The sequence below is a fragment of the Chlorocebus sabaeus genome, chromosome 9 (assembly GCF_047675955.1).
Source record: "Chlorocebus sabaeus isolate Y175 chromosome 9, mChlSab1.0.hap1, whole genome shotgun sequence".
NCBI classification, from domain to species: domain Eukaryota; kingdom Metazoa; phylum Chordata; class Mammalia; order Primates; family Cercopithecidae; genus Chlorocebus; species Chlorocebus sabaeus.
Window position 1 is genome coordinate 45,724,620 of NC_132912.1, and position 26,579 is coordinate 45,751,198.

The 26,579-nt window shown below is 39.2% G+C and overlaps 1 protein-coding gene and 1 pseudogene across 15 annotated transcripts in view; both read left to right on the top strand.

Annotated features, from left to right (window-relative positions):
* The window catches only part of ZNF248 (zinc finger protein 248), a 31,986-nt gene extending 20,925 nt beyond the window's left edge, over positions 1–11,061 (top strand). For 10 of the 15 annotated variants that reach the window (XM_073018919.1, XM_007962418.3, XM_007962420.3 and 7 more), the window contains 3 exons: positions 1,777–1,903; positions 2,187–2,282; positions 6,781–11,061. In XM_073018919.1, the coding sequence (XP_072875020.1) occupies positions 1,852–1,903; positions 2,187–2,282; positions 6,781–8,279 (1,647 nt within the window). In that variant the 5' untranslated portion in view covers positions 1,777–1,851 and the 3' untranslated portion in view covers positions 8,280–11,061. The remainder of the gene's footprint in view (positions 1–1,776; positions 1,904–2,186; positions 2,283–6,780) is intronic. The other 5 variants (XM_037988143.2, XM_073018921.1, XM_073018922.1 and 2 more) reach the window with 1 other exon arrangement.
* Positions 11,062–16,438: 5,377 nt separating this feature from the next.
* LOC103215747 (serine/threonine-protein kinase tousled-like 2) lies at positions 16,439–22,984 on the top strand (annotated as a pseudogene).
* Positions 22,985–26,579: the final 3,595 nt, after the last annotated feature.

Here is a 26,579-nt window from a genome sequence, read left to right on the forward strand (position 1 = left end):
ACAGAATGATAGAATGTGTATTTTATTGTTTGGGATGAAGTATTCTATAAATGTCACTTAGATCAAGTTGGTTGATAGTGCTATTTTGGGTCATTTATGTACTTACTGATTTTCTGCCTGTTGATCCATCAGTACTTACAGGGGTGTTAAGCCTCCAGTTGTGGTGTATATTTCCAAGTTTTCCTTTTACTTCTGTCAGTTTTTGCCTTATGTATTTTGATAATCTTTTGTTAAATGCATAAATGTTTCAGATTATGTCTTCTTTAATATGATTTTGAACCCATGCAATGAGCTCTTAATTTCAGATATTGTGCTTTTCAGCTCTAGAATGTCCATTTTATGTACGTATGTGTGTGTATGCACGTGTGTGTATGTGTATACATGTGTCAGAGGTGTCTGAGAGCACGCCCGGGTTATTAATGATGCCCTAGGATGACTCAGCATATTTTGGAGCATGGCTTTAGAAACCAAAATTGGGGTGCTAGGTGTGCCTGTTGTTACTGATGTATTGTTTCTTGTAGATCCATAGTCATACTTATGGCTATGATTTATTGTAGTAAAAGGATACAAAGCAAAATCAGCGAAATTCCTAGAGTTTTCTCCCAATGGGGTCTCACAGAACACGCTTAACTCCTCTAGCAATGACATGTGACAACGCACGTAAAATGTATACCAAGGAAACTCACTAGACATTTGGTGCCCAGAATTTTTATTAGAGGCTGGTCACATAGGTACTGTCTACCTATCATGTACCAAAATTCTAGACTCCCAGAAGCAATGCACATGTCGAGTATAAACCATATTACTTATGCAAACAGCTCAGGCTCAGTGAGCCGTTCTTATCAGAGAAGGTTAAGGTCAGAACCTTTCTGAAATCCAAGCTCCCAAATGCCCATCAATGGTGATCTTTTGTAGCAGACCTTTCAAAGGTTAGTAGTCTCAGGCTTGCTGTGTTAACCTTTTTCTGTATAACACACATACCATGTATGTGTTGAACTTCTCCCATTTTCTCATTTATTTTGTTGATATTTTCTTCTGTTTTGTTGAACATGTTAATTATAATTCATTTTGAAGTTCTTGTTTGTTAATTCTACTATCTCAGTCACCTGTGAGTTTGCTTTTGTCTTTTTTTCATTGTCTCTGTCTCTTCACATACCTTGAAATTTTTTACTAGATGCCATATATTGTGTTTAAAAACAGTAACGTTGGAAACATTGGTGGAAGCTCCAGAAGATGATCTTGTTGAGCAGAGAGGATTCATCCTTTTCTCTGATGGGCATGTAGACTGCGGGGCAGTCACTTGAATCAATATGTGCTGAGCTTGGTCATATTCATTTCATATTCATTTCAGTCCTATTATTTTAATAACAAAATTTTACTTCCTTGATGACAGTTAACTTGATAATGTAAAAGGTAATATGAAACAACGAATATTTCCTCTGTAACTTCAATCTCCTTGGTACACACTGCTAGTTCCTTCAGTGTGCAACTTAATAAATGTTATTCTGTGTATCTCCTTATCAGGTCATAAGCACTCTGGGAACAGGGACCATGTTTGTCTGTTTTCACCAGTAGGATGTGCAGCACCTAGCACAATTCCAGACCCTTAATAGAAACTCAATTTATACAAGATATTTTGTTTTCTATATAGTATAGCACAGAGGGAGGTAAACTATCTGTCATTTTTTAGTAAACTCTAAAGATATTAGTTCTCTTAAATCTTTTCTATATCATCTAGTTCTGACCATTTCATGTAAAAAGAGTATACTATTACAGGAACAAGTGTCATTCAAGGATGTATGTGTGGACTTCACTCAGGAAGAGTGGTATCTGCTGGACCCTGCTCAGAAGATGCTATACAGAGATGTGATCCTGGAAAATTATAGCAATCTTGTCTCAGTAGGTAAGGAGTTTTTTTCCCCACATAACTATCAATAGCATGCATTTACTAGTTGATGAAACGTGAATGCCCTGTAGTTTTCTAAATTAAAGCTTGAGATTGAAGTCTCTGAGATGACTGATCTCATTTGGCCACCATAAAGGTGCTCTTCCCTCCTCAGGGATTGGTTCATTTGTGCACTTTCTTTGAATAGCTGGTGAAGCTGTGCCTTTCTTCCCCATCATGTATTCAGAGCCCCTGAAACAAAGCTATTTAGCTCCAGTCCTGTGTTATTTTATCTTAACAGGGTATTGCATTACTAAACCAGAAGTGATCTTTAAGATCGAGCAAGGAGAAGAGCCCTGGATATTAGAGAAAGGATTCCCAAGCCAGTGCCACCCAGGTGAGTTAGTGATTTCAAGGCAGATGAAAGCCAGAGGAAATTAGAATTTAGGTAATTGGTTTAGAATTTGTCACCTTTAGAATATTTTTTAGAAATGTCTATTTTTAGCTCCAGACCTTTGGAAATGATCAAAAACAATTGGCCCACATCCCTGTTACCTTAATCACTCCTCCATATGTTATTCTCACTCATAAATGCTTTTCTTGGCTGGGTGCAGTGGCTCATGTCTGTAATCCCAGCACTTTGGGAGGCTGAGGCAGGCGGATCATGAGGTCAAGAGATCGAGACCATTCCGGCCAACATGGTGAAACCCCGTCTCTTCTAAAAATACGAAAAATTAACTGGATGTGGTGGTACGCTCCTGTAGTCCCAGCTACTCGGGAGGCTGAGACAGGAGAATCATGTGAACCTGGGGGGTGGAGGTTGCAGTGAGCTGAGATTGCGCCACTGTACTCCAGCCTGGTGACAGAGTGAGACTATCTCAAAAAAAAAAAAAAAAAAAAAAAAAAAGAAGCAAAAAAAACCAAAAAAACTTTCTTTTATTTTTTTGACATTTTGAAGTATTTTACTTATACCTATAATCCAAACCAGTTGGCTTCATTTTAGATATGTTTTATTGGTTAGTTTGTCTTTATCTTTTAAAATTGTTTGCCTTCCTTCTGTTGTCTTGGACACCTTTTGTTAGCTGACAGGTATTCATACAATCCTTCCATATTTTCATTTAACAACATATGATGAGCACTTACTATGTCTGTTATGTTTTAGGTAATTAACAGAATAATGTCCCTGGTATCCTAGTGTGTATTACAATAAAGGACAAAAAAATGCGTGTGTGTGCACGTCTGTGTGTGTGTATATATGTACACACCCATGTGCATATGTGTGTGTATATAGGTGCACACACAGGTCATGGTCAGTGCTGTAAAGAGGATTCACACGGGAAAGGAGGATGAAGAATGATGGTATAGTCTGTTTGGCAAGTAGGTTGGAGAAAACCTTTTTGAGGAGTTCCCACATTAGAGATGAGGCTTTAATAATGTGAAAGTGTGAGTTATGTGGATCCAGGGTAGTCCAGGCAGAGAGAACATAAGATACCAAACCTCTTAGACAGGTGTGTTCTTAGAATGTTTGAACACTGTCAGGGAAACCACTGTGGTTGGAAGTTAATGGGCATAGTGGAGACTGGTGGGAGATAATGTCATGAGAAGTAACATGAGCTATGGTAGATACATTAATTTTACTTTTGGTGCTATGAGAAACTGTTTGTTTTGAGTAAATGTAAATCAGCTTAAGTTGTCAGATTTGATTTACAGTTTAAAAGGATCTCTCTGACATCTGTGCAGTGTATATACTGTGGTGGGTGGTTGTAGGCGGCATGAGTAGGGATAGGGTACCATATGTGCTTCAGAGGAGAGAGGATAGTGGCTGAGACTGTGTTGGAGGTGCCAGAGGTACTGAGAAGTGGTAGGTTTGTACAAATATCTTGAAGATGGAGCCAAGAGCATTTGCTGTCAGATTGTATATGAGAGAAAGGGGAATCAAGTGTGACCCCGATAATTTGTCTCAAGCAGCTAGATAAATTAGGTTATCATTTACTGAGACAGAGAAAAATTAGAGAGGGACATATAAGGGAGTTATCACGGATTTAATTTTGAACACCAGAAGTTGGAGATAACTGTTAGAATCAAGTCTGTTTCTGACTAGGAGATTGGATATGTGTAAGTACATGGTTGAGGCCAGAACTGGAAGTATCCATTTGAAAGGCATCAACTTTAGATGATGTTAAAGGAATGAGGCAGAATGAAATCTTCAAGACCAGAAGTCATCAGACTTTTTTGTAAATGACCAGATAGTAAATGTTTGAGGCTTGGCAGGCCACATGTCGTCGTGTTTACCGCTGCTCCTCCTCATCTTCTTTCTTTTCCTTATTCCTTCTCTTTCTCCTCTTGCTCTTTCTCTCTCCTCTCTTTTCCTCTTCCCTTTTCTCTACTGTCTCATCCAGCTTTTTCCCTTTAAAAACTTAAAAAACATTCTTAGCTCAAGGGCCATTGCCTTGTAGTTATATGCCAACCCCTTTTCTAGAGTGTGATTGTATGTAGGTGAGAGTAGTCCTGGGACAATAATGCTTTTAGTAAGTATTAAATTCATCCCATAGAGGATATTGAAGAATAACAATCTGAGCTACACAAAAACCAGAGAGCCTAGTTTCCTGTAGTCAAATAAGGTACATTCCTCCACGTTACTGCTATCTTGAATGGCAACCATGGCATTGCTGTGCTAATAAACCTGTTAATATCTCCTACCCGTCTCTTTGTTCTTATTGTTATTTTTCATTTAAAACTATATTCTACATACCTTTATATTCTCACTTTTCATTGATATAACTCAAAAGCAAAACTATGTCTGTATTCTCTCATTCCTGACTCAGTCTAATTATTAGTTGTCTAATTTCTAATTCGTAGTTGGTTCTTTTCTCTTTTTTTTTAGCCTAAATTATTCAATTTATCTTCCTTTAGCTTAACAAACAAACCTAAAGTTGCTGCTTATTAATAAATTAAATTTCCTTTTCTTTTTTAAATTTTAAACGCTTGTGTCAAGCGCTGACTTTCAATAGATCACAGCAAGGGAGCTGCTCAGTAAATTTCCCTTTCAATGACTATGATAGTGTAGTCGTTTGCTACCTGTCTTAAATTTGTTTGTTTCTGCTGCCTAAAATTTATGTCAAACCCCATCCTATTCTATATCTTAAATTTTATTTGCAAATGCTTTCTCATTTATTGAAAAACTTCCATTCTTGTTTGCCTTGCCTTTTTTTCAGGTAATTCATATGGTGTTTGTAAAGTGTTTAGACATTGAATAGTAATGGCTTGTTATTATTTAACTTGTTTTAAGTTAGAACTTAATTTTTAGCTGAAACTTAAATAGCCCAGATTTTATGACATTAACTCACCAGTGGCTGTATGCCAAAAACTCAGACCTGTTCATATGGCTTAGGGTTGCTTAGGGTTTCTTTCTGTATTGAGATTTTTGTTCTCCAAAAGAGAAGGGCCTCTCTTACTAATTTGGATATGTTGATAATTACTTTGTTGATTATCTGTGTAGCCAGATTTAGGAGAGATCATTCATTTTCATACATTCTGAAAGTATTCTATGGTACTCTTTCTAAATACACATCCCCATATTTTGTCCTCATGTATTATAGCTGATCAGGTACAGGTTGAAAATAATTCAGTGCATGTTGCTTTAGAAGAATAATGTACAGTTTACTCAGTGCGGGCAGAGGAAACAAGACTATAGTAACACCTGCCAAGATCTGGACTCTGGTCACAATAGAGGCAATAGCATTGAGCAAGGGATTTATTTTATGTTACAATGAATTATATAGACAGTAACTTCTAAAGGATGGATCAAGTGGAGCCTTAAAATGGTAGAGATGTTATAGAGATTTTTGCTATCATTATTTTATTATTATTAGTTTTTGTTTTTAAGTTAAAGTAGCAGTTCACTGAAGGATATCCAGGATCTCAGGAGAGATAAGGATAGAATGTTTCTAGTTGAGTGGAAGGTATGTTGTTGGGGATGAGCAATTTCTGAGAGTCTAATCTCTAGCCAAACTGCACAGAAATATTTTTAATAGATTTGCATGATGTTGAGAAGATGAGGGTGTAAACCATGCTTTACCTCTGCCGAACTTAATTCTTATGTTTCTCACTACCACTCACTCTATTTCCTTTTTTAAAAAAACAACTCCCTTGAACTCATTCTCTGTGCATTTCCTGCTCTTTGAAAAAACAGCTCTCAGAATATCTCTATCTGCTATTTATCATGTCTTGAGTTTATTTCACCTTCCCTAGTATGCTTTTCCTACAGCGTTAAAAAAAATTATTTCTTCTCAATAAAACTTAAAGAAAACACTGGATCTTGGGCTATATAGGACTATTCTTTTGAACCCAAGGAAGGTGATGTTTTCAGAATATTAATTTTCTTGTCGATTCAAAGAAAGAAGCATGTACTCTGGTGGGAATTCTACCCCAGAAAACTGTGTGTGAGAGGATTAGGACCAAGCTCTATTTTTGTCTCCACCAAACCTAATTCATCCTCTGAAACCCCTTGTGTGCTAATCTTCACCATCTCTTTATTCAGTGTTCATTGTCTCTGTTGGGTTCACCCCATTTTCTCCGAGTTTTTCTATTTCTGAATCAGCCACTCTGGTTCTCTGTGCTGTGAATTTTATTTCACCTTTTCAGTTTTGAAGGTTATATTTATAAAGTGTTAAATGTCATTGCCAATTTCCTCTCCCTGTTTCCACTGAAGCATGTTTATGTTTTCCACCTAAACCTTGGTGGGTAAAGAAAATGTACACTTGAACTCAGTTCACACCAGGAAAATGAATTTAAAACAAAAGAATTGACTGTGTGATAGGGCATTTGTGTAAAAGTCCAATTCCATCAGAAATGTGCTAAGGTTCATAAGATGTGGTTATTTTTCTCATTTCTAGAAAGGAAATGGAAAGTTGATGACATGTTAGGGAGCAACCAGGAAAATGAAGATGACCATTTTTGGGAGCTTCTATTCCACAACAAAACAGTAAGTGTAGAAAATGGAGACACAGGAGGCAAAACTTTCAATATGGGCACAGACCCTGTTTCTTTAAGAAATTATCCCTATAAAATATGTGACTCATGTGAAATGAGTTTGAAAAATATTTCGGGCTTAATTATTAGTAAAAAGAACTGTTCCAGAAAGAAGCCTGATGAGTTTAATGTATGTGAGAGATTGCTCCTTGATATTAGGCATGAGAAAATCCCTATTGGAGAGAAGTCTTATAAATATGATCAAAAAAGGAATGCCATTAATTATCACCAGGATCTCAGTCAGCCAAGTTTTGGCCAACCTTTTGAGTATAATAAAAATGGACAAGGCTTCCATGATGAGGCAGCATTTTTTACAAATAAGAGATCTCAGATGGGAGAGACAGTCTGTAAATATAATGAATGTGGAAGAACCTTCATTGAAAGTTTAAAGCTCAATATATCTCAAAGAACTCATTTGGAAATGGAGCCGTATGGATGCAGTATTTGTGGGAAGTCCTTCTGCATGAATTTAAGGTTCGGACATCAGAGAGCTCTTACAAAGGACAATCCTTATGAATATAATGAATATGGGGAAATCTTCTGTGACAATTCAGCTTTCATTATCCATCAGGGAGCTTACACAAGAAAGATTCTCCATGAATATAAAGTGAGTAACAAAGCCTGGGAAAAGTCAACTCTCTTAAAACATCAGATAGTACACATGGGGGGAAAGTCTTATAATTATAATGAAAGTGGGAGCAATTTCAGCAAGAAGTCACATCTTACCCAGCTTCGGAGAGCTCACACAGGAGAAAAAACCTTTGAATGTGGTGAATGTGGGAAAACCTTCTGGGAGAAGTCAAACCTCACTCAACATCAGAGAACACACACAGGGGAGAAGCCCTATGAATGTACTGAATGTGGGAAAGCCTTTTGCCAGAAACCACACCTGACCAACCATCAGCGAACACATACAGGAGAAAAACCATATGAATGTAAGCAATGTGGAAAAACATTCTGCGTGAAGTCAAACCTCACTGAACATCAGAGAACACACACAGGGGAGAAACCCTATGAATGTAATGCGTGTGGGAAATCCTTCTGCCACAGATCAGCCCTCACTGTCCATCAGAGAACACACACAGGGGAGAAACCCTTTATATGTAATGAATGTGGAAAATCCTTCTGTGTGAAGTCAAACCTAATTGTACATCAAAGAACTCACACTGGGGAGAAACCCTATAAGTGTAACGAATGTGGGAAAACCTTCTGTGAAAAATCAGCTCTCACTAAACATCAGAGGACTCACACAGGGGAGAAGCCGTATGAGTGTAATGCATGTGGGAAGACCTTTAGTCAGAGGTCAGTGCTCACCAAACATCAGAGAATTCATACGAGGGTGAAAGCTCTTTCAACATCCTGAATGTTAGAAGCCTTCGTACACCTGTGAAATTGGTTATACAGTTTCAAAAAAGGAGATTAGAGAAAGCCAAAGAATGTCAGACATTTGTAGAAAATGACTTCTTGTTTGAATATGTAAAAGCTTTCAAGAAAAATTAAAACCTTTCATTAGAAAATTTGTACTGAGGGGAATTCTATTCACCTAATATGGTGAAAATATTTATCTAGAATTTATGTTGTTGAGTGTTGTATTCCAGATGTGATACCAAAATTGTATTGCAAATATAATGGACAATATTCATTTATACCCATATTCACAGTGGGATCTGAAGCTTGTAAAAGTTGAATGACAGCAGCATTAAACATACATGTGAAGAGTCCCTGATGTTTGTAGACCTTATGTGAGTATGCTAATATAATAAATTTGAGTATACTTGATTTGTATATTGGAATTCAACATGATTGTGACGAGAAAGTACGTACCCTTAATTGAGTAACTACTATGGTATGTGTTAATATTTTCCACACTAAATACCATTGGTGTCTTTATAGGTTGATATATATGTGTATGTACATATGTTTGTATGTATATGTAAATATATTTCTACACATATACTTAAATATAGTGATGTGCTAGTATAACCTCATACTGACTTAAAAGTTCTGCTGATTGTTAAATTTTAAGGAATTTTGTGAGCCAGTTATTAAAAAGAGTCATTATTTAAAATATGTAAACTTATAGTTAAATTAAAAACAAAGGTAATAAATACTCAGCACTCATCACTTCCTAATTATTTTGCTACATTTCACTATTACCTTTGTTGTTTCACTTATTTAATCTGTGTGATGAAAATACTGTATATAGTGTGCACTGCACATCTGTCTCTTCCCAACTCGACATGCAGTGCTGTCTTGTTGGTAGCTTGGACTTAGTGGGAGTGTTTACACCATGGAAATTGACAAACTATAAATCAGGGTTTTAATTTTCTCAGATAACCTGCTGTCAAATATTTACAGCACATCACTGTGTATATATGAAAACGTATCTGGCAATACAAACTGCGTACCCCTTCTCTTTCCTGATGTAAATAAATGGCTATGGCCATTTACAGCTGAACCGCATCTTCAAGAAAGAAGCCAAAAATATTTTTGTGAGGTTTTTAACTACCTCTGAATCCGTCCTACTCTAAATACTACCAGAGTCCCTTTGTAGTTTGGCCAGTATGTGTTTTTAGTGAAATATTATTTCACAAAGAACTATATCATGTACCTTTCCTCTGACTGTTTCCTGGCATATATGCATGAATATGGCCATTATTGAACTATCACTTGAGTAAAGAAGTTAAACAGTAGTTTTCTGAGGTTTTTCAGCTACCTCTGGGTCATTCTGTAATGTAAATGCTGTTAATAAGAATGGTTTTTACATAAATTATGCAAAGGTTAACGAACAGTAATACTGCACTCCTCAAATAAAAAGTGGCGGTATGTAATGAAAGGCCCTTTTCATACCCTTGGTATTTCATTATGTATCTGTTTAGGCATGGCCTATGTGACACTAGTTCTGTGTATTAGTATTTTAGAGTGTCTCTGCTTCCCTTGCCCTGTTGTTTCCTTTGCCCCCCCTTGGAACACAGTGGTCAGCAGTTCTAATAGACACTGCCCATGTGATGGCCATTCCCTACTTCATCCTTGCTGAGCTAAATTTTTTATTTTTGTGCATTCTTCTCCCAGATGACTTAAGTGGTAAGTCCAGATTAGTCAAAGCTAATCATGGAAGTTCCATTTTAATGATTTTGTTGGGGTGAACTCGGGAGCAGTGAGATGTTTGGGAATTATTGTGTAGTCCTTCTGGGAAAGATCTCCTTGATACAACATTGTCATGACATGAAAAGAGACTCTGCCTCTTCTACTGGGCTTTTTCATGTCTGTACATGCTATTGGCTTATCGTTTGTATCTGAAGGGCAGTAGGCTGAAGATAACAGTGTACAAGGTGGGAAAAACCAGCTCAGAGGTGATGTTGCCGAGCTACTCTGCTCTCTGTACCTGCTCTCCACTGGGACTTCGTATAACCCTCAATAACTGTTTTTTATTTGGTCTTAGGGCTATCTAATACTTAAGAGCTGAAGGCATTCCAGCTGGCACAGAGGAATATTTTTCTAAGTGTTAATGTTCTATATGGTAATTGGGGGAAGAATTATTTCTTTTGACAAGTTAATATATGGATGGCTGTATCAGCCATGGTTCTTTCTGGCGGGAAACAGAATTCTCCAACTAAAAAGATTTTAATGGCAGACTGATTACAGTGGTGTGGGCCAGAAACAAGGGGCACTGAAACACCCAGAGACTTGTATCAGCAGGAAGCCATTACCATGCTGAGCCTTGAAGGGCAAGGATGGAAACAGTGTTACCAGAGCCCAGTAAGAACTGCTGTCATGGAGGAGGGGCCACCTTGTAAGAGACATCATTACTACCAGAACTGTGGTGCCAAATTGCTGGTGCCTCTCTTTGGAGAAACCAACCAGATACATCTGCGGGAGAGCCCAGGTGGGCACAGAGAAGGGTGGAGAGAGAATCTGGGAAGAGAAATGGAGAATAAGCAGCACAGTGTTTTTCATTTCTGTAAATTCCTATGTAGAAGGCTCAGTGTTAGAAATAAAGTTACTCTACTAGTTGCAAGTTAAGTGTTTCTGTTTGTTCTCCTTTCCTATTGGCATAAGTAAACTGCCTTTGGAACCACGCAGGTATGTCTCTCCTTCAACATGTGTGAAGCAGACATTATATTAAATTACATTATTCATATGTCACTGTGGTGTTTCTTATTGTATGTGGTGTAAGGTAAGCAGCTCTGTATCCTTCCAAATAAATAGCCAGTTGTCTCTGCACTGTTTGATTAATTCACCCTTTCTTGTGTTAATTTGATACATTTTTATTATGTACTTAAATATGTGTTACGACTATTGCTTTTGACTGCTCAGTGCAACTTTTCTGCATTCTTCTAGTAATAGAACCTGTCATAGTGATCACGGGGTAGCATTTACCTCAATTCCTGCTCCACAGAGTACTGTGTCTTCATATCCTCCACATTTGTATTGATCCAGAAATGGTAGTTTGTTACAAAAGAGGCCAGTAACAAGCCATCCTAGAATATTTTTATTGGGAGGTCACTGTAGACCAGAGAGTTTGTGTCCTTATTGCTTCCAGCAGTCATATTGAGAAAGTACATTTGCTTTGTAATCTACTGAAAGTCTGCAACACAAAAATGAAAAAAGAAAAGAAGATGGCTATGATAAGCACCATAAAGAAAAATCAAAATAGGAAAAGTCAGATACAAGGTTTGATTTTAGATGGGATGGAGAGGAAAAGACCTCACTGAGCAGGCTACATTGAGGGAGGAGTGATGTGGATAGTATCTCAAAGAATAGTGTGTTCACATGTGTGTCTCTTAACACATGCATGTAAACCAACAACTTAAGATTCTGTTTTATGAGATCCTTACCCTAATTACCTGTAATGTACTTTGTTGATATTTTCTCTTATACTGCATTCTATTAAAAGAAATACTTTTTCCGATATACTAAACTGATCTCACAATCAACAGTTTATCCCCCAGTGCACTCATGTTTAAACCAGGATGAGAATTGCTGGGTCATATATTTGTGATTTCTGAAATGACTAATCACTCCCAGTGCCTGGAAATAGTTTTCTGATAAACTCCTAAGAGCCTGTTTTTGGAACTGGGCTTACTTTCTGTCTTGAAATTGCCTTTCTCTGGTCTAGTGGGCCCTGTCACTTCACACCCTACCTGTATTTAGCAGGGAAATGTGGATCTATTGCTTCTGGTAGGGTTCAGCCCATGGGTATCCTTGATACCTTCAACCCCTACCCCTGTTTGCTGCTGGCAGCCAGAGACTGTAGCTGTGACTGCCCTGGATCCTTTCATCATATCTGTCCTTTTCTGAGGAAGACTTACCTATTCTCCTTCCTGTTTTTCCACTGAGTCTTCATCTGTCACCCAGTGACTGGACACTGCACACTCAACCTCCTCCCTTTGTCTGAGGAACTCCAACTCCCTTTTCCCAACCTACCTCTCTTCTCAGATCTTGCATTCCCAGGCTTCTCTTTCAGACAACAAAAAATCAGTGTCTTCTCTTAGACAGCAGTTATGAAGAGCAAGGTCTCAGATACTTTGGGAGGTAAGAACTGATGACTAATATGAAGCTATGCCATGTTTGGAGTCCATACTTTGGTATGGCCAATGCTGTCTGTTATTGGTTTCTTTATCTACAGAATGGGGGTAGTTATCCTCTCTACAAAAGTGGGCCTTAACCGTAAGCTTGCTTTCAGTAATAGCCAAAAATTCTCCCTTTACCAATCCCCTAAAGGAAGCTCAGGACTTCAGAAAAGAAGACAGGAGTTCAGAATTTCTTCAACTCAGACCCCTTGTAAAGGCTTACCCTATTCTTGTGGATCTCTGATAACATCCCTTAAAACAGAAAACGAACTTGGAGAAACTTGGCAGCCGTGACTGGTGCCCATGACATAGTGGGACTTCTTAGCTTTCGCAGGCCTAGATACCCCTGTGCTGATGTCTGCACCAGTTGCCAATATTGGGAGAATAAATATTCTTTGGAATTTGACAGATGAGTTCTCTTCAACCCACCTCACTCACATATTGGTTCACTTCCCTAAAGTAACTTGGTTTTTAGTTCTGTCTGGGCCTTTTTCCATGCATTGTAACCAATATATATGTGCCTGTAGAGAATTTATAACATACTGGAGTTTTATGGACATTTGAGTATTAAAAATCAAGAAATATGGTCAGAATATTAATCAAATGCTAGAATATATACAAAATCATAAGAGATTTGCCTGGAATTAGATCCAGGCATGACTGGAGAGTTGTAAGTTGTATTTTTAATTGCTTCTAAAGAGAAATAAATAGTAGTATCAGCTCAGCCACAGGAAATTAACCTTAGATGAATTGATACTACTATTATGTATGGTTTTTAGTTTTCTCAGATGATTTGGTGATTTGTACACATATTATTGTTACGTTATTACAGTTAAATATATTTTAAAGTTCCTATAGAAATGTTGCCTAAGTTTTCAAACTGGTAATGCTAGTGGTAGTGATGAAAAACATTCCTGAACATCAATAACTTTAGAAGAGCAGTCAGATGCTATCAAAGGCTGTGAAGAACTTTAACCATGAAACAACATGGAGTTAGTTTAGTAGGTAATGATGAGGAAATAATACTCAGAAAATAGACATTAAAATCACTGACATGACTTTACCACAGAAGTCATAGGGTTACACTCTCTGAAAATGCATTTTTCCACTTATTTATATGAGAAAATTAGTGGGGAAAATAGTACTTTCTGTTATGTGTGTTAGTTTTGTCAGGGGCTTTTGGTTTATTTTGACTTCTTATATTTCAGTGTCCTTTTAGGATACACACACACACTTACACAATAGAAGTATAATGTATATGGTGAACTCATTTACAGTACATAACAATTTTCTATGTTAGTTTTCCTACCCTTACCTCACCATTTTTAACAACTACTTAAAATTTCTCAACAATCATTTATCTACAATATTTTATCTATACCCTACCAATGGCTCACTTTTAGGTAGTTTCCCATATTGTTCCTCTTACAAATGAACATTATTGAGGTACACCTTTGAGCATATACCTTTCTACACTTGTCCAAGTTTTTTCTCTCCCTTTTTTTTCCCCCCATCTGCACAGACACACAACCACCAAATTGTCTTCAAATTAATTTCCCAGAGTCTACTCTCTGGATAATAGGGGTTCTAATGAAATTGACTCCAGGAAGTCTGTATGGATTTCATTCCCATTCAAAGTTTGGAAATGTGACAGCTGGGTGGGGTGACTAATGCTTGTAATCCCAGCACTTTGGGAGGCCAAGGTGGGAAGAATGCTTGAGCCTAGGAGTTCAATACCAGCCTGGGCAATATGGTGAAACCTTTTCTCTACAGAAAATACAAAAAATTAGCTGGGCATGGTGGTGCACTATAATCTCAGTTACTTGGGATGCTACGGTGGGAGAATCACCTAAGCCTGGGAAGTTTAGGCTGCAGTGAGCTGTGATTGTGTCATTGCACTCTAGCCTAGGTGACAGAGTAAGTCCCTGTCTCAAAAGAAAAAGTTCGGAAATGTGGGCCCACCATTGCCACAGTGGGTGCTGTTCTTTTTTTTTGTTGCTAAAAAATTCCAACCTTACTAATATAACATGATAAAAATAGTTCTTAAACATTTTAATTTCTAAATTTTCTACAGACATTGAACAATTTAAAAATATTGATTACACTTCACTTTCTTGATGTTGGCTTATATCAGTAGGCTCACTTTAACTGAGGTGCTCATCATTTTATAATAGCTAGTCATGGAAGATTATTAAGATATTTTCTTGGTTTATGTGCTCTCACCAATCTAAGTATATAGTTTACCTTTTTACAGGAACAATGGAAACTTGTTTTTTTTACTTTATGAACAACATATCAACAGGATAGTCTTTCTCATTTCTGGGAGGTATACTTTAAAATTTGTCTATGGGAATATATATATTTTTTAAGTTTTCAAATTACTTCAAGCTTTTAAGTAATTTTGACTGGGTGCAGTGGCTCACGCCTGTAATCCCAACACTTTGGGAGGCCAAGGCAGGCAGATCACAAGGTCAGGAGATCGAGACCATCCTGGTATCACGGTGAAACCCCGTCTCTACTTAAAAAAAAAAAAAAAAAAAAAAAATTAGCTGAGCATGGTGGTGGGTGCCTGTAGTCCCAGCTACTTGGGAGGCTGAGGCAGGAGAATGGTGTCAACCTGGGAGGTGGGACTTGCAGTGAGCCAAGATCGCGCCACTGCACTTCAGCCTGGGCAACAGAGTGAGACTTCATCTCAAAACAAAACAAAACAAAAAAAACTTTTAAGTAATTTTTTCCCTCTGCAATTGGTATGCAGTCTTAAACATTAAGATTAGAAATGCTCATAATTTTTAAACGCTTTGGTAGTTTAAATTTTATATTCCATGTGAAGTATATTTATTGTGTGAGGTAAACATTTACACGTACCATGTGATCTACAGAGAGAACCACTTACCCCAACACCATTTATTAAATAGGCCTATTTCTCTCTACTTTGAAATGTCATTGTGATGGTTAATTTTATATGTCAACTTGACTGGGTCGTGGAGTGCCCAGATGCTTGGTCTGACATTCTTCTGGGTATATCTGTGAGGGGGTATTGGGTGACATTAACATTTAAATCAGTAGACTAAGTAAAGCAGATGAGCGTGAGTGGGACTCATCCAATTGATTGAAGGCCTGAATAGAACAAAAGTGCCAACACCCCTGAGTAAGAATTCCTACCAGTGACCTTCAAACTGGACATCAATTTGTCCTGCCTTTAGACTCAATTGAAACATTAGCTTTTCCTGGGTCTTGAGCCTTCAGATTGGAACAATACTCTCAGTCCTTCTGGGCCTCTAGTTTGCTAACTCAACCTGCAGATCTTGGGACTTGCTAGCCTCCATAATCAGGTGAGCCAATTCCTTATCATAAAGCTCTTTCTATATGTACATCTTCTTATTGGTTCCATTTTTCTGGAAAACTGACATAGCCACCATTATCACATACTGAATTCTTACATGATCTTAGGCCTTTACTTATTTTTTTTTTTCAGACTCTGAAATACTTAGTTTATTCTAGCAATTAAAGATGCATCTTTGCCCCAGTGCGGTGGCTTACGCCTGCAATCCTAGCAATTTGGGGGGCCGAGGTGGGTGGATCACCTGAGGTCAGGAGTTCGAGACCAACCTGGCCAACATGGTGAAACCTTCTCTCTACTAAAAATACAAAAATTAGCCAGGCGTGGTGGCACGTGCCTGTAGTCTTTGCTACTCGGGAGGCTAAGACACAAGAATCGCTTGAACCCAGGAGATGGAGGTTGCAGTGAGCTGAGATCATGCCACTGCACTCCAGCCTGGGCGACAGAGCGAGACTGTCTCAAAAAACAACCAAAAAAAAAAAAAAAAAAAAGACATCTCTAGTTAGGCTTCAGTCTGTATCTTCACAAAATTCTCGACCCCCCTCATTATTTCACACAAAATTTACATTTGTTCTAGCAGCAGTACAAAAGATTTGAAAATACAGAACGTTGTTGAGAATTTATTTGGAATGTTGTGACATAATATGCTTAATTTTTTTTGTTCAAAAAATGATTAGTTCCTGTTACTTGCTTTTTGTTTTGTTTTATTTTTTTGTTTTTTGTGTTTTTGAGACAGAGTCTCGCTCTGTCACCAGGCTGGAGTGCAGTGGCGTGATCTCGGATCACTGCAACCTCTGCCTCTCGGGTTCCAGCGATTCTTCTGCCTCGGCCTCCCGAGTGGCTGGGACTACAGGCACGCGCCACCATGCCAAGCTAATTTTTGTATTTTTAGTAGAGATCGGGCTTTACCATGCTGGCCAGGATGGTCTTGATCCCTTGACCTCGTGATTGGCCCACCTCGGCCTCCCAAAATGCTGGGATTATAGGTATGAGCCACTGCGCCCGGCCACTATTTGCATTTTTTAAGGTGTCATTCAATAAACTTATAGTTTCCTTTACATAGCCTGCACATTTAATTCTATATGTTTTTTAGAACATGTAAATATCTTGACCAAGTTTTATAGTTTCCTTCACATAGACCACACATTTATTTAATTCTAGATATTTTTTAGCACATGGAAGCATCTTGATCAAGCTTGTCTAACCTGTGGCCCATGGGCTGCATGTTGCCCAGGATGGCTTTGAATGCAGCCCAGCACAAATTTGTAAACTTTCTTAAAACATCATGTGTAGGGAGACCCCCTGAAACTATTGCTATGGAATAAAAGATGAAATGCTTCTGATTATTGTAAATTCAAAATTGCATGCAGGATTGTGTAAAGACAATGCCAGGTTGGACTGTCAGAATGAGCCAACAGCGCATGATGTGCTTCCCCCTGCAGAGAGCCTATGAATGGACGTGCAGTCAGGGAGGTTTCACATCACCAAGATTCCTATCCCAGAAAAGCAGATGTTTATAGCTCTGGGAATGGAATGCGACCCTCATGGAAAACCTATAAACAGGCGCATGGAGGGCATCTGTCCATATGGATAAGATAGGGCTATAAACGCCCTTATCTTGCCGTGGCTCTTCTAGGCCTCTTTAGGGTTCATACTCCCTTCTGAGAATTTCTGGTCTAACTGATTGTCTAACTTCACGTCCTGTTTCTATGAATTGTTTGTAACCAGCTTTTGCTGCAACTGTTACTGTTGATTAATATCTTGCTAATCATAGGTTATGGAAAGACTGTGTTCCTGTTTTAAGGCTCTGTTAGAAATTAAACTTCACCTCCTGTTTCTATGAACTGTTTGTAATGAGCTTTTGCTGTAACTGTTACTGCTGTTCCTGTTTTAAGGCTCTGTTGGAAATTACTGATGCACACACTATATTGTAAATTCTTATCTCTGTATACTGTACTTCTCCGTACAGATGTTATGTTAAAGAATTACTTCATCCCCATGTGGCCATCTCACCACATAATCAAATAACCCTAAATCCCTCACTAACGTACCCCTGCCCTCACTAAACTCAATAATAAATGCTGCCATATCCAGTGCATTGTTGACACCACGGGACCAGAAGGCTGTGACCCCCCTGGACCCAGCTTTCACTATCTTGTGTGTGTCTGTTATTTCTCGACCTGCTGATCCGCCTGGGAGCAAAGAGAGAGCCCCGTTGCATTGTGGGCTGCTGGCCAGTTCCTGTAATAATTATGAGCTTTTTTTGTGTGACTTTTATTTTTTTTAGTTCATCACCTGTCATTAATGTTAATGTATTTTATGTGTGGCCAAAGACATTTCTTTCTTCCATTGTGGCCCAGGGAAGACAAAAGATTGGACACCCCTGATCAAGATTGGACACCCCTGATCTTGACTATATTATTATAATGAATATAACAGAGGCATTTTATTAATATGTATTTAATAAATGTATATTTACCATTGAAGATTCTTGTGGTACATAGTTCAGTAAAGAGATTATCACAAAGCATCTCGCCTTTTGTAAAAATGTCAGACTTTGCACTTAAAGTGAATGGAGAGGATGAATCATTTCTTTTAGATTATGTTTTCTGATTATTTTTTCATTTTTGTTTAATATATATGTAATTTTTCCAAGTTGATATATTTTGCAACCTGGGAAAAAAACAGTCATGGAGATGACACTTTAATTGTTGGTCTCGTTTTCAGCTTTATTTAAATGTTTTTTCTGTGTTCACAAGTGAAATTGATAAACAGTTTGTGGTAGCTTTCTATGTAGACACAGGCTGTTATTTAAGACGACTCCAGACCATGTCCATTGTGATTCTGAAGGGGCAAGGCCTCCAGGGAGAGGAGATTAATTTGAGCAGCACCAACTTATTACAACTTTTGGAATGATTGCTACCGAGTGTCTACAGTGGCTCATGGGACACTAAATTCAGCAATGTGATGAGTTGGGCCTCTGACGACACAGGGAGGGGAAGGCATAGCCCCTTGTGTGGGGCTTATGTTGTCTTCAGCTTCTGAGGGAGCTGATTACTGAGGCGCCAGTCTTCAGCCTTTATCCTTTGGAGAGCTGGTTCTGGGCATAGAACTGGTTCTGGGCAGAGAACTGGAAAGGAAGTTTGTGCACTTTGGAATTGGAATTGGTTTGAGGGGAGTTCGGTGGTATTTAGTAGTTAGAAAAGGTGAGATTAGCTTATAGTAGGTGGGATCCAAAACTCCAAATGACTGTCATTTGTGTCCATTAGCATCTTGGGTTTTCAAGCCTGTCCTGGATGTAGGTAAAGGCCTTTGATGATAGGCTGTGCTCCAGGATCAGGGTTGAAGAGGGAGTAAGGGTAGGGACTGGGACTGAGCAGTGGGTTGGCTGTGGTTGCATTTGTTGCTTTCTTTGAGGAAAGCTCCCTGTGTAAGTGGCCAAGTATGTTCGGTAAAATGTGTAGGCCTTAATTCCAGAAGAACTGCACCTCTGCAGCTGTCTGTACGGGGGAGTGAGGCTCTTGAATGTGACTGAAGAGTTGTTAAAGGCCATCTAGTAAGAGCTGGACTGAGGGGTGTGAACAGTCCATAGTAAAGCACACTGTTCAAGAGCACGGACTTTGGTGTCAGTGAGGCCTGCATATACATCCACCACACTTAACACATATGTGACTGGACAAGTAATTTAACTACTGAAAACCTCAGTTTCTTCCTTTCTAAATGTGAATGGTAGTAGTACCTACTTTGTGGGGTTATTCTGAGAGTTAAATAAGATAACCAAGGAAATCCTAAATATATTCATCCAACCAATAGGTATAAGTCATTTTCATAGTTGCTTAGAAATCAAAACTCTCTGCTTTTATAGAACTTATTTTCTAGTGGGGCATAAATATAAAAAGTTACCATGACTTCCACAATGGCAGCATGAGGACCTCTGTAGACCTACTTCTCAGTGAAGTGAGCATAACTGATGAAAATTATATAGGTCTTTGGGATCCCAGAGCACCTTTAGTCCCTGGAGACGCTCTGCCAGCCAGAAGTGATGGAAGAATTGTATAGCCTGGACCCACAACGGCAGGAATTATTGGAGGCCAGGTTTACTACAGTAGGTGTTAGTAAGGAAAACTAGAAAAGAAGAGGAAAAAACAATAAATCGATGCAAGAAGAAATAAATATATTGCAAAACAGAAGAATGGGAAATATTCAAGAGTTGGAAAATCAGGAAACAAAAGGCGAAATGAAGGAGAGTACATCAGATATAATGAAAGGGACTACTTAATAGTGAGTCTTCCAACCAGAGCTTGTGCAGTGTGGGATCCTTGGGTGATAAAGAAGTAGAGACTCCCGAGAAAAAGCAGAATGACCAGCGAAAGCTGAAAAGAAAAGCTGAACCATATGAAACTAGCCAAGGGAAAGGCACTACTGGGGTACATAAAATTAGTGATTACTTTGAGTTTGCTGGGGGAAGCGGGCCAGGAACCAGCCCTGACAGAAGTGTTCCACCAGTTGCACAATTCTCACCACAACATTCCTTATCCAGTCCCTTACTGCGATGAGTAGAGCAGCCCCTCTGTGGTTTAGATGGCAGCGCTACAAAGGAGGTGATGGAGGAGCAGTCTGCTCTGCCAACAGCCTCATGTCAGCAATGATAACAAAACCTCAGCTTGACACAGAGCAGCTGGCACAAAGGGGAGCTGGCCTCTGCTTCACTTCTGTTTCAGCTCAGCAAAACAGTCCCTCATCTACGGGATCTGGCAACACGGAGCATTCCTGCAGCTCCCAAAAACAGATCTCCATCTGGCACAGACAGACCCAGTCCGACCTCACAATAGAAAAAATATCTGCACTAGAAAACAGTTAAGAATTCTGACTTAAGGAGGAGGGAAGAATAGATGATTTATTAAGAGCCAACTGTGATTTGACACAGCAGATTGATGAACAGCAAAAGATGCTACAGAGATACAAGGAAGATTAAATAGATGTGTGGCAATGAGCAAGAAAGTCCTTATAGAAAAGTCAAAAAGAGAAGATGAAATGTAGAGATAAGAGCATGCAAGACCGCTTGAGCTTGGACCACTTTTCTACTGTCTGACAAGGGACCTCTTTTACTGAACAGTGGACAGATGGTTATGCTTTTCAGAATCTTACCAAGCAACAGGAAAGGATAAATTCACAGAGGGAAGAGATAGACAATGGAAAATGTTAACATCATCTACTGTCTGACAAGGTACCTCTTTTACTGAACAGTGGACAGATGGTTATGCTTTTCAGAATCTTATCAAGCAACAGGAAAGGATAAATTCACAGAGGGAAGAGATAGACAATGGAAAATGTTAGCAAAACAGAAACCTCCTGCAATGAGTCAGGACCCTCTTGCAACCAGTGAGCAGAAATAGCGGAAAAGCAAGACCAATGGAGCTGAAAATGAAACGTTAACATAGCAGAATACCATGAACAAGAAGAAATCTTCAAACTCAGGTTAGGTCATCTTAAAAAGGAGGAAGCAGAGATCCAAGCAGAGCTGGAAAGGCTAGAAAGGGTTAGAAATCTATATATCAGGGAACTAAAAAGGATACATAATGAAAATAACTCACAATTTAAATATCACCCAACACTAAATGACAGATATTTGTTGTTATGTCTTTTGGGTAGAGGAGGTTTCAGTGAAGTTTACAAGGCATTTGAACTGACAGAGCCAAGATACATAGCTGTAAAAATTCACCAGTTAAATAAAAACTGGAGAGGAGAAAAAGGAGAATTACCGCAAGCATGTATCTAGGGAATACCGGATTCATAAAGAACTGGATCATCCCAGAATAATTAAGCTGTGTGATTACTTTTCTCTGGATACCGATTCGTTTTGTACAGTGTTAGAATACTGTGAGGGGAATGATCTGAACTTCTATCTGAAACAGCACAAATTAATGTCACAGAAAGAGGCCCGGTCCATTATCATGCAGATTGTGAATGCTTTAAAGTACTTAAATAAAAGAAAACCTCCCGTCATACACTATAACCTCAAACCAGGGAATATTCTTTTAGTAGATGGTACAGCGTGTGGAGAGATAAAAAATTACAGAGCTTGGTCTTTTGAAGATCATGGATGATAGCTACAATTCAGTGGGTGGCATGGAGCTAACATCACAAGGTGCTGGTAGTTATTGCTGTTTACCACCAGAGTGTTTTGTGGTTGAGAAAGAACCACCAAAGATCTCAAAGGTGATGTGTGGTCGGTGGGTGTGATCTTCTATCAGTGTTTTTCTGGAGGGAAGCCTTTTGGCCATAACCAGTCTCAGCAAGACATCCTGCAAGAGAATACTATTTGTAAAGCTGCTGAAGTGCAGTTCCCACCAAAATGAGTAGTAACACTTGAAGCAAAGGCGTTTATTCCACAATGCTTGGCCTACCGAAAAGAGGACCACATTGATGCCCAGCAACTGGCCTGTGACCCCCTACTTGCTGCATCGTATCTGAAAATTGGTCTCTGTGAGTAGCCCTGCTGGAGCTGCTATTGCATCAACCTTTGGGGCATCCAATAGCAGTTCTTCGAATTGAGACCGACTCCAAGGTCACAAACTGTTCAACACACACAAAGTGGACAAATGGCATTTAGCAGCAGGTTTGGAACATAGCAATTTTGAATGGATCTGAGGAAACCTGAACCAGGTGCTTATTTTCTTGCTTTTTTTCCCATCCATTGAGCACGACTGCATGAATTCTCTTTAAGGAGGCACCATGGGCAGCTCTGGCCAGGCCTGGTAGGAAAAGGCCCCGCCCAAGGTTCTGGTGTCAGTGGTCACTGTGTGTGGCTACTCTGACTGAGGAAAAAAATTAAAAAGAAAAACTGGTTCTGTGTACTGTGAACTTGAAAACATGCAGACTCAGGGGTGTCCCTGATACAGTGCTTCAGATGAAGAATGTGGACTTGAAAATACAGACTAGATGACTGGGTGCAGTGGCTTACGCCTGTAATCCCAGCACTTTGGGAGGCTGAGGCAGGCGGGTCACAAGGTCAGGAGATCGAGACCATCCTGGCTAACACGGTGAAACCCTGTCTGTACTAAAAATACAAAAAAATTAGCCAGGCATGGTGGTGGGCGCCTATAGTCCCAGCTACTCAGGAGGCTGAGGCAGAAGAATGGCGTGAACCCAAGAGGCAGAGCTTGCAGCGAGCCGAGATCACGCCACTGCACTCCAGCCTGGGCGACAGAGCAATACTCCATCTCAAAAAAAAAAAAAAAAAAGAAAAAAGAAAAAAAAAGAAAAGAAAGAAAATACACACTAATCCAGTGTCTATATTTAAACTTGTTATTTTAATAAAGTTTAGGTAACATCTTCTGAAAAGCTTGTAGCACAAAGGCTCAGCTGCAGATGGTGTTTGACTTTGGAGGGAAAAAAATGCTGTTGCCTGTTAAAGGCACTAGAGTTAGTGTTTTATCCCTAAATAATTGCAATTTTTAAAAACATACAGATTCCTTCACCCCTTTTTTATTTTTGAAAGAATACATTTGGTTGTAAAGTGAAACCCCTATTAGCAAGTACGTGGCAATGTTCATTCCAATCAGATGCAGCTTTCTCCTCCGTCTGGTCTCCTGTTTGCAATTGCTTCCCTCGTCTCAGTAGGGAAGAAATGAGTGGGAGTACTGAGATGTGTGCGTTTTTGCCATTGGACAAAGAATGAGGTTAGAAGACTGCAACTTGGAGTCTCTCTAGGTTTTCAACTGTTTCTTCACAATTTGAACACATGATGGTGGTCCCTTTTAATTTATTTGAAATGCTATTTTTTAAAAAAATAAAGGTTCATCCATGCAAAAAAAAAAAAAAAAAAAAAAAAAGGAAAGAAAATCAAATAGGTCTTTGGAAGTGGTTCTTAGGGAATACAGCAACTAAGCACTACTTATCCAAGAAAATCTAAAAGTCATTAGGAATAGTGAGAATCTGTAGTATTTGAACCACAACCAGTTCCACCCCGTCTTCCTCCCAGGTCAATATGACAAACTCTAGGTGGGTACAGCCAAGAAAACAGAGCTCCCTTGCCTCCCAGCTCCCATTTGAGGGCAGTGGCATCTACATGGGAGGGGCAGACTGCTAGTATTTCTCATACATCTACAAGTTGTTTAAGAGGCTAAATTGCAGGCCAGTACAGCTGAGGAGAATTCCAGGACTCCCTTCCACCCAGACCCCATTCACTTGACACAGGCTCTATCTCAGGCATGGTGTCCTGAGAATATAGGGGTCCAGTTACCCTTACTTTGACTCAGTAGGGTGGAGGTTCCAAGCCAGAAGAGGAAAGCCAAGAAGACCATCACCTTCCTACCCTCCCTACCCAGCACCCTTCTCCTAAAACATGGATGCTAGAAATAATCACTCCACCCTAGCCTCTGGGGCATGGCTCAGAGATTTTATCGAGTGGGGAAAACAATTCGTAAAATCAAGAGGTCAAAAGCTTTGCTAATGAACTGACGTTATTTGAATGAGTGTACGGGAAAGGTCAAATCTAAGGGCACTCAAAAACAAGATTTTGATGGAAAACAAGAAGCTGACAGCTTCAGTGAGAGATACAAGCTAAACATAGGCCACATATTTACCAGAGGTGAACCAAGGAGAGAGATGACTAATCATAGGCCCCCGTGGTGTCAGAACAAACCTCCAATACTGACCTCAAAGGCTGTTCCTGTAGGAAGGCTTGTGTGGCAAATTGTGGTTACATGTGGTTAATTTTAGCTTTGAACATGGTAGTGGCTACCCATCACTCACCCCCAGCAGTTTTGTATGTGTTCCTGAAGCAGTTTGCAGAAGCCAGAATAGGCATTAGGGCCCTGTTCTGCAAATATTGGGGAACCGTGCTTTAGTCACTGATTGCTCCTTCTGATCATGGAGGTGCAGACACGGAGGTATAAACACAGAGGTGAGCAGCTATTGCAACTCATTGCCATTGTTGCAAACCCTTGCCCTTATTCACTGGAGAGATGCTCTTTTGATTTAATGAATTACTTTTCCCCTGTCCCTCATCCACACCTCCTTGGCAAAATGTCTCAGCCACGCCCAGAGCCTAGGGTGGAGAAAGTGAAATGGTTCTTTCTAGTGCAATTGTTTTAGATGAAGTGAGTTCCTGGGGATTTAAAGACTTGGTGCTTTTCCCCTTCATTTCTCTCTCTCTCTCTCTCTCTCTCTATCTCTCTCTCTCTCTCTCTCTCTCTCTTTTTTTTTTTTTTTTTTCCATTTTGGGAACCAGAAATGTAAGGACTGGGACCTTTGGCAACCACATATACGGAAAAATTTAGACAGTTGCCATGCATGCCCAGGAAAAGGTCCAGGCTTAGAAATGAACTCAGAAGAGCTTCAGTTTACATCTCAGGCTAATCTTTAGTATGCAGGCACCCTGCAACTATTTTTGTAAACTAAATGAATGAGAACAAAAAGCCTAGCAGAATCTGATCTCCAGAGATACCACACCATAAATTTCAAATGTCCAGTTTTCAACAACAACAAAATAATCACAAGGTGAATAAAGAAACAAAGTATGACTAATTGAAAGCAAAAAAGAAAAGAAACTGCCCCTGAAAAAGACCAGACTGTGGGCTTACCAGACAAATTAAAAACACTGTCTTAAAGATGTTTAAAGAGTTAAAAGATGATGTGGACAGTCAAGAAAACTATAAACAAAATGGAAACATCAATAAATATAGAGAAAAATTCTGGAGCTGAAAAGTACAACAAATTTGCTAGAGGGATTTAAAAGCATATTTGAGCAAACAGAAGAATGAGTGAATTTGAAGATAGGGTCATTGAAATCAAATTTAAGGAACAGAAATAAAAAAGACTGAAGCTGGGCATGGTGGCTTATGACTATAATCCCAGCACTTTGGGAGGCTGAGGCAGGCAGATCACCTGAGGTTAGGAGTTTGAGACTAGCCTGGCCAACATGGTGAAACTCTGTCTCTACTAAAAATACCAAAATTAGCCATGCGCAGTGGCGTGTGCCTGTAATCCCGGCTATTTGGGAGGCTGAGGCAGGAGAATCACTTGAACGCAGGAGAATCACTTGAACCCAGGAGGCGGAGGTTGTAGTGAGCCAAGATCACGCCACTATACTCCAGCCTGGGGAACAGACCAAGACTCTGATCTCAAAAAAAAAGTCTGAAAAAAAAAAATGAACAAAGCCTATGAGATGTGTGGGACACCATCAAGTGGATGAATATATGCATTGTTCGGAGTGCCAGATAGAGAAAGCATAGAGATAATTTGGAGAAATAATTGGTGAAACATTATAAAATTTGATGAAATATATGAATATAAACCTAGAAGAAACACAATAAACTTCAAGTAATATAAAATTAAAGAGGCCCACACTGAGGCACATTATAATCAAACTGTCAAAGGCCAAAGACAAAGTTTTAGAGCAGCAAGAAACAAGCAGCATATACATAACATACATACATACAGGCTATCCTCAATAAAGTTATTAGCAGATTTCTTATCAGATCTTGGAGACCAGAAGGCAGTGGGTTGAAATGTTCAAAATGCTGAAGGGAAAAAAAAATCTGTCGGCAAACAATTCTGTATTTGGTAAAGTTTTCTATCAAAAGTGAGGCTGAAATTAAGACATTCCTGGATAAACAAAAGCTGATGGAGTTTGATAGCAGTAGACCTGCCCTGCAAGAAGGCTAAAAAGAGTCCTTCAGGTTGAACTGAAAGGACACTAGACAGAAACTAATGCCATAAAAGAAATGAAGATATCTGATAAAGG